Source organism: Pleurodeles waltl, chromosome 5 (genome assembly GCF_031143425.1).
Source record: "Pleurodeles waltl isolate 20211129_DDA chromosome 5, aPleWal1.hap1.20221129, whole genome shotgun sequence".
Lineage (NCBI taxonomy): Eukaryota > Metazoa > Chordata > Amphibia > Caudata > Salamandridae > Pleurodeles > Pleurodeles waltl.
Genome location: NC_090444.1, coordinates 757,241,526 through 757,253,992, shown reverse-complemented (window position 1 = coordinate 757,253,992; position 12,467 = coordinate 757,241,526). Strand labels below are relative to the sequence as shown.

At 40.4% G+C, this 12,467-nt stretch overlaps 1 protein-coding gene across 1 annotated transcript in view; it reads left to right on the top strand.

Annotated features, from left to right (window-relative positions):
• SYNE1 (spectrin repeat containing nuclear envelope protein 1) overlaps positions 1-12,467 on the top strand; it is a 1,478,055-nt gene that overhangs the window by 341,118 nt on the left and 1,124,470 nt on the right. Inside the window, exon 11 of the mRNA XM_069234720.1 lies at positions 10,212-10,319. Coding sequence (XP_069090821.1) covers positions 10,212-10,319 — 108 coding nt within the window. The remainder of the gene's footprint in view (positions 1-10,211; positions 10,320-12,467) is intronic.

Below are 12,467 nucleotides of genomic sequence, written 5' to 3'. Positions count from 1 at the left end.
AGCTCAGGCCTGATCCACTGTGACAGCTTTAGTCCCTGTGGGGACACTGATTTAGACTCAGGCCCTCAGGATGCTGCTCAAGGCCCAGCTCACTGTCAGGAATATTTAACAATGCATCCCATGTCTGTAATAAACACAAGGCCATTAGGGAAAAAACATTGGAAGCCCTCCTCAGCTGCTTATGCGGCTCATAAAGATAGACCTACAATCCCCTTGTGTCATTGATCTTTGCGAGAAACAGGCATCCTAGTAAGTGGATCCAGCAACCAAGCACTTCACTGATGACTAGCACACCCTGGTCCATAGAGCTTTTCAGCAGTATCCCTGGGGTCAAGACTGTATGTACTGTCTACCTGCTAAGTGATCCTAATTTTTTGTGATACATGAGCTGTACACTATCACGATTCCTCCGTGCTTCGGTCCATGTTGGCTATACTTTAACCATTTACTGTGAAGGCCCTCAGCGGAGGGCAGTTCCTTTTTGATCATGTCAGAGGAACACACTTAGCGAACACTCTCACCTGTGCCAAGATGGGGAAAATGGATAACAATCAGCCCAGCCTCACTCTTGAATCCAAGAGGGCAATGAGGGGAACAGCCTCTGATGATGACAAAATGGGACCATTAATGCAAATTCAGACTCTCCTGGTCTCCATTACTTGCTATTGAAAATGCCGTACAGATTCCAGTCCACTAATAAAACAATAGACTTGCTTACCTTCAGGGTTGACCTGTTGCAAAACAGATTAGATAAATTCACTGAAAGAATAGTTGGAGCAGACAGGTGAAATTTCTGAAGTGGAGAACAATTTGATTGTGCATTCGCAAGCACTGAAATAGTTGGAAACAAACTCTAGACGTAATAATTTACACATTTTAGGCATACTAGAATCCACCAATGTTGGGAGAGTGGAACTCTACATTGAGGAAATTCACTCCACTATGTTTGGGGCTCGCAGTTCATACTGAATGATCGCGATGAAACACGCACGTTGGCCACTAGGAGGCATATTTAGGAAACATGGCGCTGCTTTCTTGCTCCCCTTAGCGCTCCCCTAACGCCACCATGCCTGCTCCGTATTTAAAATATGGTGCACCGTGACTGTAGTTAGGGGACTAGCATCAGAATTTTTTTATGCTGGTCCAGCGCTTTGCAGGATTAGTGTCAACAATTCTGACGCTAATCCTGCAAAGCACCCAGAGGCCCATTGTAACCAATGGAAACCTCCTTTTAATGCTCTGAGCAAGCTTATAAGTGCCAAAACCAATCTTTTGGATTTCTTAGTTCCATTTTGTTGCCCCCCCCATGGGGTAAAGCCCTCTTTGCATACATTATGCCTGGCGCAGGCATAATGTAGCGCAAAGGGTTATGGAGTGGCACCATGCATGCATGGCACTAGTTGTAAATATGGCACAGCATTTTTGGCCATCGAACACCACATTAGTGTAAAAATATTATGCTAAAGTGGCATTGGAATGGCGCTAGGGGCTCTTAAATATGCCCCTAAGTGTGCATCTTGTTCAGGAGCACCACCTTGACCCATTATCGTCTTATACTCAATTACAGGACCGAGAAATACTCTTCAAATTGGCCTGCAAAAAAGGTAACGTACATTTTTCATGGCTCTGTGGTATCCTTTATCCCTGACTACTGTTCAAGTGGCCCAATGAGAATCCAGCCAGCCAAGAAAGGTTTGAAAGCACTGGGCATTGATTATGCAATGCTATTGCCTGCTAGCTTGTGCCTACAACACAATGGCAAGCTTCTCTTTTTTACTGAGCCTAAAGTGGTGATGACATATTTAAAACAACATTTCCCAATAGTTGCAGGCAAAGACAGTCTCCACAGAGTCAATCAGACTCTCTTAATATAGAAAACAATGATGGACTTCCTACAGTCCATAACTGATGAAGCAAGGCTCACAACTTGAATACTTCCCAGCACCCATTTTGAAGCAACTGTTGTCTCGGCAAAACATTACATGTATCCACATTGATAATTTTTCATCTATGTACACTAATATGGTATGACTGTTGTTGAGCTGTTTCAGTGTTCTGTCTTCTTGGTCTCTCGATTAACTAATCAAACTATTTTGAACCTGAGATAAGACAAAATACTGCTTACGACTGTCATAATTCATATTATCTGTAACCGGAGATGTCAGGCTTATTCATTGCTACCACTACTACCTATATAGGAAGTTGGCTGACTCCTAGGGGCTTATTTACAAGCGCCAGCGGAGCGTCACTTTCAGTGATGATCAGTTGGCGCTGTGTCCTTTTCAGCATTTACAGGGCGGTGCTAAGCCACTTTGCGTGGCTTAATGCCACCTTATAAATACGGGCCCCCTCGACTCAGATTTCTGCGGCAGAGGGGTGTGCAATGGGTGTTGCTGTGGACGTTTCCACTCAAAAAACAATGCTTTTTGACACTGCCCCACATTTACGAGAAATCGTAAAACCTGAGGCAGCGCAAAAAACTAACGCCACCAGGGGTGGCATTAGAGTGGCGCAATCAGTAGAAATACTTTTATTTCTCCTTGTTTTCGCTTTTTCTATGTGTGCTGCATTCTGCAACACACATAGAAAGAGTAAAACAGCATTAATGACTGATTATGTGCCGGAAGGTGTCCTTGCAGCACACATAGGTGTGTCTGCAGCACACATAGAATTAACAGATCACCATTATTGATTGTTTCTGTACAGGAAGGGACACCTTCCTGCACATAAAAAATCATTCCCTGCAACACAGGCACCCTTGCACTAGGGTGGAAGGGTGCCTGTGTAATTGCTAGGCAGCTAATGTTAGCACCAGCACAGGAGGAGAGGGCATAAATGTGCCATATCTTGTAGATATGGCGCATTTCTGCCCTTTCCAGGTGGCACAGGGCGGCACAGCAAGACACTTGCTGTGCCGCCCTGTGCCACAGGGGCTTGTAAATAAGACCTCAAGTCTCTCCCTGAGTGATCTTTACATAAAGTGCATGTCTTGTTATCTTGTGTAAAATGTGGCTTGTTTATGTTTTGGTTTTAGAGTAGAATGGGCAGGTTCCTCATAACTGTATGGTTGGGTTTACAGTGCAAAAAGGGGGTGGACTTACGGGGATTTCATGTTGTCATTGAATTCTAAGTATTTGTGATGCACTTGATCTGACCATACATGATATACTTTGGGGGGCATTTGGGTAAAGCGCAAAGGCCAAACAGTTTTAAATGTATTTCATGACATCAGAATGTTATCACTTTGATATGAAGTTAATTGCCTTGAATTTTCATGGATTCAGCCCCCCAAAAAACAAGGCAGATAATGGCATATATCAAAAGAAATAAAGTGAATGAAATATATTTCCAAGAGACGCACTTGACTTGGCCAGCCAAAACAAACTTGGCCAAAGAATGGCACATGCACAGATCTTTATCATGATTTAGCTCCTAGTCACGTGGTATGCCTATATTATTCTGGCATAACAATCAATTCCGCCGTAAGACTATGCTCACTGGTGCTGAAAGACACTATGTAATTGTACCGGATACTATAGGCAAATCACATTCATCCTACCAACATTTTCACTGATTTGGGGTGGAGACTTTAATACTACTTTAAATACAGACATTGATAGAGCCACCAAGGCACTTTGTCCCCTCTCCGGGGTAGCTCACGTGCTACTGGGCTTAATGCAGACTTACTTCTTGGTCGACATGTGGCGACATATACACCCACGTAAACAGGAATATTCGTATTTTTCTACAGTACTTGATACACACTCCCAAAATGATTTTTGGCTTGTGACTAAAGACATAAGCAATTCTTGCACAGAGACAACCATATATCCACATTTTTTTTCTGTTCACTCTCCAGTCTAATTCACATTGAAATTAGAGCATACACCTAACACAGCCAGATATTGGATATACCCCTCTCCAGGGCTTACTGACAGGGTGGTTCATTAAGTGATATGTCAGGGCACATTAATTTTATTTTAATTAAACATGGGCTTGATTGATAGACACTGTATCTATTGGGAAGTTTTTAAAGCCTACATACATGGTCTGTGAATTTCTGTACAATCAGACATACTACAGTCAATTGCAGAACTTTGAAACAGCTCTAAAATGAATAAAGGATGACAATTCCTGAACTCCTAGCCCTCATATTCTCCCCCAGATGCAAGCCTCCTTATTGGCTTACAAAAAGCAAGCAAAAAGAGAAGTTCAATTTCTAAGTATATACACAAGGGCAACACAATACGGGGAGAGGAAGCAACAACGTCCTACTCTGGCTTGGTGGCTGAATCCCACATGGACCTCTAGAGGCCTTTCAGATGTAGTGGATGATAATGGCATAAGGCACACCCAATCTAAGAGAAAATTAAATGCCATCACAGATTTCTACACTTAGCTATACCTAGTAGATGACACAATTTCAGCAGCCTCCCCAACGGAATATCTCACAGATGCCACTTAACTTAGTTTGAGGCAAATGGACCAATGGATGGCAAATAAATCACTATCCAGAGGTAACGGCTCAGGACTATACGGATTCACGAGTGAGTTTTTCAAGGAATACTCAGGTATAATAGATCTGAAACTATTGGAAATGTACATGGAGGCCCGCACTCTGGGTACTATTCCCCCTGCCATATGTAAGATAGTCATCTCAATTCTATTGAAACCTGGCAAACCCCCTGAGGGAAGCTCCTCCCCTGAGGACCCTTATCTTTGCTTAATTCTGATACCAAAATACTAAACAAGACAGTTGCTAGCAGACTGCACCCTCTCATGAGGGATATAGTTTCACCCAATCAATCTTGTTTTATACCCAGTAGACCACCACCCAACAAACTCCAGACATTCTGTGCACTAGCATAACAGGGAGATCTGAATATTCTAGTCACCACAGTACTACTAGATGCTCAAAAGGCATTTGATTCTCTGCCATTGCCCTATATGTTGAAACACTCACTTGCATGGGTGTGGGTGAGGAATTTTCAGGAATGTATCCCCACCCATTAGCTAGACAGTGGACAGGAGTGCAGCCTCATAGAAGAGGAGCAGCCCCCACCTATAAGTGACTCTGCTTTCATCAAAAACTCTCACACTCAACACCTGTGGGAGGAAGAATAAAAAAACTGTCTTTAAGAGTGGAGGAAGATAACACCAGACAATTGTTCCTTGAACATCATAAAATATAGATTTTGCATAGAACTGATCCGAACACACCCAGCAAAAGGATCAAGGAAAAATGTCCTCTCAAAGGAAGAAATATCATGTCTTCCCAAGAAAGTAGAGGGATTGCTGGGGAAAGGGGCAATAGAAAAGGTGCCCAAGAGAGAAATTAGTCAAGGAAACTACTGAACATATTTCCTTGTATCAAACACAGTGAAACAGGATGGAATACTCCATTTAATACTGGACCTAAGATTTATAAACAAGTTCATAAAAACACAAAATATCATGATCACAACACTGCAGGAAGTTATCCTACAGATTCAAAAAGGGGATTATATGGCAGCCATAAACCTGAAGGATGCTAATCTGCACATCCCAATGAATCATGATCACAAAAGCTTCCTGCGATTTTTAATCATTACTCATTACCCATTCAGAGTGCTAGCTTTCAGAATAAAGTCAGCACCAAGAGTATTTACAAAATGCCTAGCAGCAGTAGCAGAACACCTAAGAAGACAAGGAATTTCTGTGTACCCTTATCTAGACGATTGGTTGGTAAGAGCAAATTAATTAATCAAATATGAAGCAAATATTCAAATAGTGATGACAACACTGCTCAATCTAGGATTGTCAATAAATACAGAAAAATCATCAACCAAGCCATGGCAAGAAAAGGTCTTTTAGGGGCGAGAATCAAGTCAATAGAGGCAAAGGCATATCCGTGCCAAAAAAGTGTAGCGTCAATACTTCAAAAACTCACCTTTACCAGAAGGGACAGTTTCTGTCCATGAGGAATGTGGGGAAAATTCTGAGGATGATGGTCTCTTGCTTCCCAATTATTCCATGTGCAAGACTACATATGAGACCCATTCAGGAATGGCTTCAGAATCAATGGTCACAAGCAGCAGGGAGTAGGTAGGATCTAGTGGTTGTCACAAGAAAAGTTCAGGAGAAGATGATGTGGTGGAATAGGACACAGTTAGCAGCAGGATGACCATTTACACAACCAACTCTTACAGTGACCATTACCACAGACGCCTCTCAAATGGGTTGGGCAGCACATATGGGATCACTCAATGTCAGAGGTGTATGGACAGAACACTATGCAGTATAGCATATCAATATCCTGAAACCAAAGACTGCGTTCATAGCCTACAATGTCTTTCAGAAAGAGCTATGGGGGATATCATTATTAATAGAAACCAACAATACTACAACACAGTTTTATATCTACAATCAGGGAGGATATCAGTCATTTGTCTTGTCAAAATTAGCACAAGAGATTTGGAATGGGCAATTCAGAGATAACTATACCTGTCAGCAATTCATCTCCCAAAGAAGGACAATATCCAAACGGACACACTAAGCAGACAAGTATCATCTTCCCACTCAGTACTCTAACAGATATTCAAACAGTGGAGTGCACCAAAAATTGATCTCTTCGCAACACAGGCAAATGCAAAATGCCAATACTTTTCATCCAGTGTGCTAGTAATGTTTCCTGAGTCAGAAAGTATTTCCGACTTGTAATGTGCTGTTTGGAAATTCATTTCCAAATAACATAAGGGAGGTACCATGATTGAAGCATCTCCATCTCTATTTGTGAGTCTCAGTGATAAGAATCAGGGTTATGATTTCAAACCAGTGGCAGGTTTCCAACACCTGACATGGGTTAGTAACCCATTGACAATGTGAAAGCTTTCCCAGTGAGTGTGCATGGTGGCAGGCAGCTCTAGGGGAGGTAGACAGTGGTCCCTGATACCACTGTATGGTCTCCTAGAGGTCATTTCTCGCATGCTGACTTAAACAAACAGTGACTCCGCCTTTAATGAATGGGGGGCTGCTTTTAAAAAGTTGCTCTTAGGGATATTGTCTTACTCGCAAACTCCAGTCAGATGTTCTGATATTTTACACCTGGCCACTAACATAAATACCCTTTGCATAGAATAATTTTGCCTTGACTTAGAAGTATGGAGAAAACTCCATCTCTAAGTTGCTTTTAACGTATTAAATACTTGCTTTAATAAGAGACAATTTTGGCCTATGAACAGTGCATATCACCAGTCTGGAATTTTTAAAGGCATCAGGAAGGAATCAACTACATCTCTAATTAAGAAGTAGTGAGCAGTTGTGGTTTAGTTATTGCTCTCTTGGTAGAGTTCTATTTGCTTTGTTCTTTATTTGATTTGTGAGAAGATATTTTGTAGCAGAGAAAGGCCTTCCAAAACATCTTTTATGAGTCATTTTATTTGTTCAGTTCCCACTTAAGGAAATACCTTTAGGGAGTATATCTTGTCATTTTCAATATATAAACAAGGTTATTAATAGGCCTGTAAATGTTGATTGAGCTATGGTGGTGGAGCCTCGGTCCGACATTTTATCATCAAAAACGTTTCTGTTATTGGCCATCACTTTTACTAATTTATGGGCAGGAAATTCTGAGTCTTTTAGGTTGTGTACTTCATACAGGTTTTCAGTGACATAATGTGAGACTCCATAACATATCTGAATTATTTTTGGTTTTCCATGCGAACAGTGGAACGCGTGCTACATTTTCCAAAATCTCCCAGGACAGCTGGTGAAAAACCAGGACTGTCCTGGCAAATCCAAGATGCCTGGCCTCCCTTTATAAAGGACAACTTCTTGTTCACAACTTCGTCGGCAAAACATTTCACAACTTGATTATAATACACCATTCATGGCAGTACATTTTTTGTTCTCAGGAGAAATGTTCCTCCCACGGGAGGAACAGAAACAGCAGATTCTAATATAAAGTTTCCACCACTTGCTAATTTCTCTACCTTGTCCAGTCAGCACAAAGAATCAAACATATATTGCATGCACTGGTTGTACAGCTTCATTCCACCCAGTTGTGCCTGCATCTGGGCTTTATTAAACGTTTATATGTCTAACACGAAGAGCTGGAAGACGGACACATATTCTACCATGCAGAACTACTGGCTTTGCCAATGCTTTTTTTTCAAAGCTGTGATTCAGACACAGAATCAACTTTGAGAAGCATGAATACTGGGGTGTTGGAGTACGATATGCACGTATAGCACTCTTGCTTCAAATTATTTTTATCTCAATGCAGAAATTCCAGCCTCTCAGTAGCAATAGGCAAATACTTACGGACTAGGGAGCGCACAAGTTTCTAAAGCAGGTAACCTTTCCTTACTCGATGGTGTGTCAATTGAAAATCTATACCGAACTACAAAGATATACCTGCTTGTAAATCTGTGTATTTAGGTAATTATTAAATGCAGCCAGAATTATACATGTTTCATTTAAAAAGACAACGCAAGATTGTAATGTAGTGAAACAGACATACATTTGTTTTCAAACCTATCATTATATGAAAAATGCTGGGATAATAACTGTCATGTTTTTACTTCTTTAATGGATAAACTAGTCCTGTCCAACTGAATTGTGATCTAGTCAAGAGACCAATATTTCCATGTGAGATGTTTAATTTCTACGCCTTTGTTTGTTTCTTGGCATTGAACCATGTCTACTTGTTTCTTATTTTATTGGCTTCTTTCCTTTTCATTGTCTCTTTATGCTGGTAGCGTTTGCATCTCGCCTTCCCTGTTTTCCCTCTTTCTGTTCCTATACTTCAGGTAAGGGTAAACGGTGGAAGAAAAGACCAAAATGTTGGGTTTAGCTGCTTGTTAACCATTTCTTTCTGCATGTTCTCATCATGACTAATTTGTGTGTGTTACATGTGCATCTTTCTGTGTTATGCTGTCCTTGCCAGATTGATCTTGGTCCTCGGGAAATAGAACAAATTATTGAGGTATGTTTGATAACGCAGATACTTTTTTTAGCAAAATCCCTTCACAAGTAGATGTTATTTCTGAATAGCCCTTCAAAAAGAAATCAATGGATAACTTCCCAGATTCTGATAAGTTTTAGATCGAAGTTAATAATGTGTAACATGGTCCTGTAATGTGTCAAGAATACTCTAAATAATATTCATAGATTGGTAGACCTTGTTCCGTGCATTTTCCAAGCTTGGACACCATTAAAATTACCTTTCTTTGCTCAAAGAGTTTTGCAATGAATCGTTCCTACAAATAGTACTAGGCACGTGATATTTCACCATGGTATCTTAGTAAACTATCTTTTATTCACAAGATTTATTTGTTTAAGATTTGTTTTTATTATTGTAAGTAGGTTTCCTTTTTCCTTTTATTTTATATAGTGCTGATGCCTCTGACATTGCAAGATTCCTGACTCTACTATATTCAGAAATGTATTCACACTCTTATCTATTGGTCAACCCAATACTGCATTCTTGTTGTTGAGGAAGAGGTCAAACACCACTTTGTCGAACCCTGTCCCATTTGCATGTTTCTGCATGTTAAACTCTGTGTGTCTTGTGTATCCAAAGTATGTGGTTCATCTTTGTTGAGCAGGTGCCTGCTACAAAACTAGTATATCTGTATTTTCTATTAGATTGGTCTATATCGCATACCTATCCTTCTGTGAAGTACCCCATACTGATGACGTTCACAGAGTGGACAATTTGCTCATCCAGGAGCATGCTGACAAAATCCAGTGCCTTACCCAAGGCTTTCTCTTTGTCTATGGTTTGTGTGAAACAACATGCATGACCTACAAATCAAATAACTATGCCCTCGGAGAACAAAAGCACCTCATGTAGGAAGGAGATATTTGGGACAATGGTTGCATGACATCATTAAAACAGCCTTGAATGTACAGCTCGTGCATAGCAGTGTATAATATATTTTCCCATTATATCTACCACAATAGGGCATTTTCCGATTTAAATTCCACATACCTCCCAAATAATTTAGGCATCCAGTGAAAGTTTAAAATTCAGAAGGATATTTAAAATTCTTTGCCACAACTTTCAAAAAAAGGGTCTCTAAATGGGGCCAGTTCCTTACATCAAGTTACCATCCCTTTATACCTTGACTTTCCAGAAATGCCATATTTATTCGTTTTTTTTCTAGATGACATTATATATTCAGGTCAGAGTGTGTTAATGCAAGAGTTTCATATCTTCTCTCCAACAGAGAGAAGACAGATTTATGTTAAAAGACCTGAAATTGTGGATCGAACAGTATGAGCGAGATCTAACAAGGGCACAGATGATTGATAGTACCTTGCAGGAGAAATATCAGGTAAGTGAGCGAAGAACGCTTCTTTCTAGTTGTTATTTATGAGTAAGCCTGTGTGTATGTGCAACAGGTTTGAAATGGATGTGCGATTGCAGTGTTTTTCAGCTGAGGGTCGGAAGCTTTCATATCCAGCTTCAGCGCTCTGAAGTAGCCAAAAAGGAAACTCAGCACTTTAAAAAACTGTAAAATGAATGAATATGAATGGGAGGGTGCCTCAGTGAACAGAAGGGGCATGATCAATGCTTGAGAGAGTGACTGGGCAAAAGTTAACTAAGGAGGTCAGATACTAATAGCATTGCTGATAGTATTTTGTTCACTGTCAGAGCTATCTTAATGGGGTATTAACTATCATAGGGGCAAAGACGGGCATAGTGTCACCCTCCTGGCCCTGTATGTACAACCAGCGTATATTTCTCAGGCAGGCAGTTTGTGATTGCTATTTTTCCTGCTAGAGTAGGCGGTTGCACACAGTTTCAGGCACTGCTTCAGTGATGTGGTGCATATTTTCTATGGAGCACGCAATTGTCTTCCAGGCACATAAACTATTTTTCCCTCCGAAGAACTAGTGCTTTCACCCTTAAATATTGTACTGTTTCACGAATGACCAGAAATCTAATCATTCTTTTTGACAAATATGTTTGCCAAAATATTTGCAATTGTGTTGTAAAATGCACCACCTAGACCCATTGTTAAAAAACGTTGTCAGGTTGGAGACGTCCTCAACACCCCTGTAATGCCATGGCCTCTTTATCTTGGTTGCTCCAGTTGCCGCTGGGTGAATTTAGCTGTTCACTAAGTTTTGAATCTACACAGGACAGTTATAAATCAGAATACTGCAGTCAAATACTCACCTACAAATATATAGTGGCCATAAAAGACACTACTAAGTATCATCGAGTACAGAGTAGATGTACTGTTATTTATTCTAATCTAGCATATTTTACCTTAATTTGCCATATTGTCATTGTCATTCTAAACTGTGGCATTAACTGCCTTATCCTTATTACCAATATGGCATTTTGCAGTGAGAGCTAAGGAGAGACATAAAAGGAAAAAGAAGTTCACTCCCAGTCAAACGTATCGGCAAAATTGCATTTATCCATGTAACAGGGTCGATAGCCAAAGCGGTAAAAAAGCTGCCCCAAGGAGGAACAAACGCAAAGCATTTACCAATGATAACCAAGGATTTTGGAAAGGCAAGCGCATGAACGATTTACAGTGATGAGCATGAAGTGGCCGTGGTTAAAAGCCCACAGATAGATTACAACAGGTCAAAGCGCTTGGGTGCTCAACCTAAAAAATCAATGGAGAGAAGATCTCTTAAAGGGGCCCTGTTGTCCGCTCACAGTGTTGAGATTGAATGGTTTCTGGACCCCAATGTGTGGATTAGCTCACATGTGCGTCTACAGAAGAAGGGCACGAAATAAGTAAAATATTGCACAGTATTACCCTACTATTGATTTGTACATGTCCATTCCTTCCATTAGAGTGTACATATTTAAGTGTGTGTGCAACTGAGCGAAACATGTATGTTGACCATCTTTCACCTACATCAAAGTACATATATGAAATACACAAACAACTTCTTAAATAGTAGGCCTGTAATTTGTCACATGTGCCTGCATCAATTACTAATACAACACCACATGATGTGTCAGAGCATTATTTGGCCATCTGCTGAATGCGTTTTGCCTCTTCACCCTGCAGAGAAGGACGCTGAGGGATGACATTGGCTGTTGCTGCAGGCGCCTGCGAGTAAGGCCAGCATTCATCAGCTTAATTCTACTGCTGAATAGCTGTCCCAAGTGCTTTGGCAGAGATTGCTTGTTCCACTGTCAGTCCTCGTGCTCTGCTTCAGATTGTTTTTATTGTCTTGGCTGTAGTGAAATATGATGAGTCATCTAAACCTAAGAACAACATATGATTCACTCTTCGTCTAGGAAAGTAACATTTAAGAAATCTGGAATACAATTTTGAAAAAATAACTGGTTTGTAACACTCAGGCCCATATTTATACTTTTTTAGCGCCTCATTCGCGTCATTTTTTTACGCAAATGAAGCGCAAAAAAAGTATAAACATGGCCTAAATTTCATTAACAAACTGGAAGACACAACATATTAATAATTTTCAGTTCTAAAAACATATGTTTT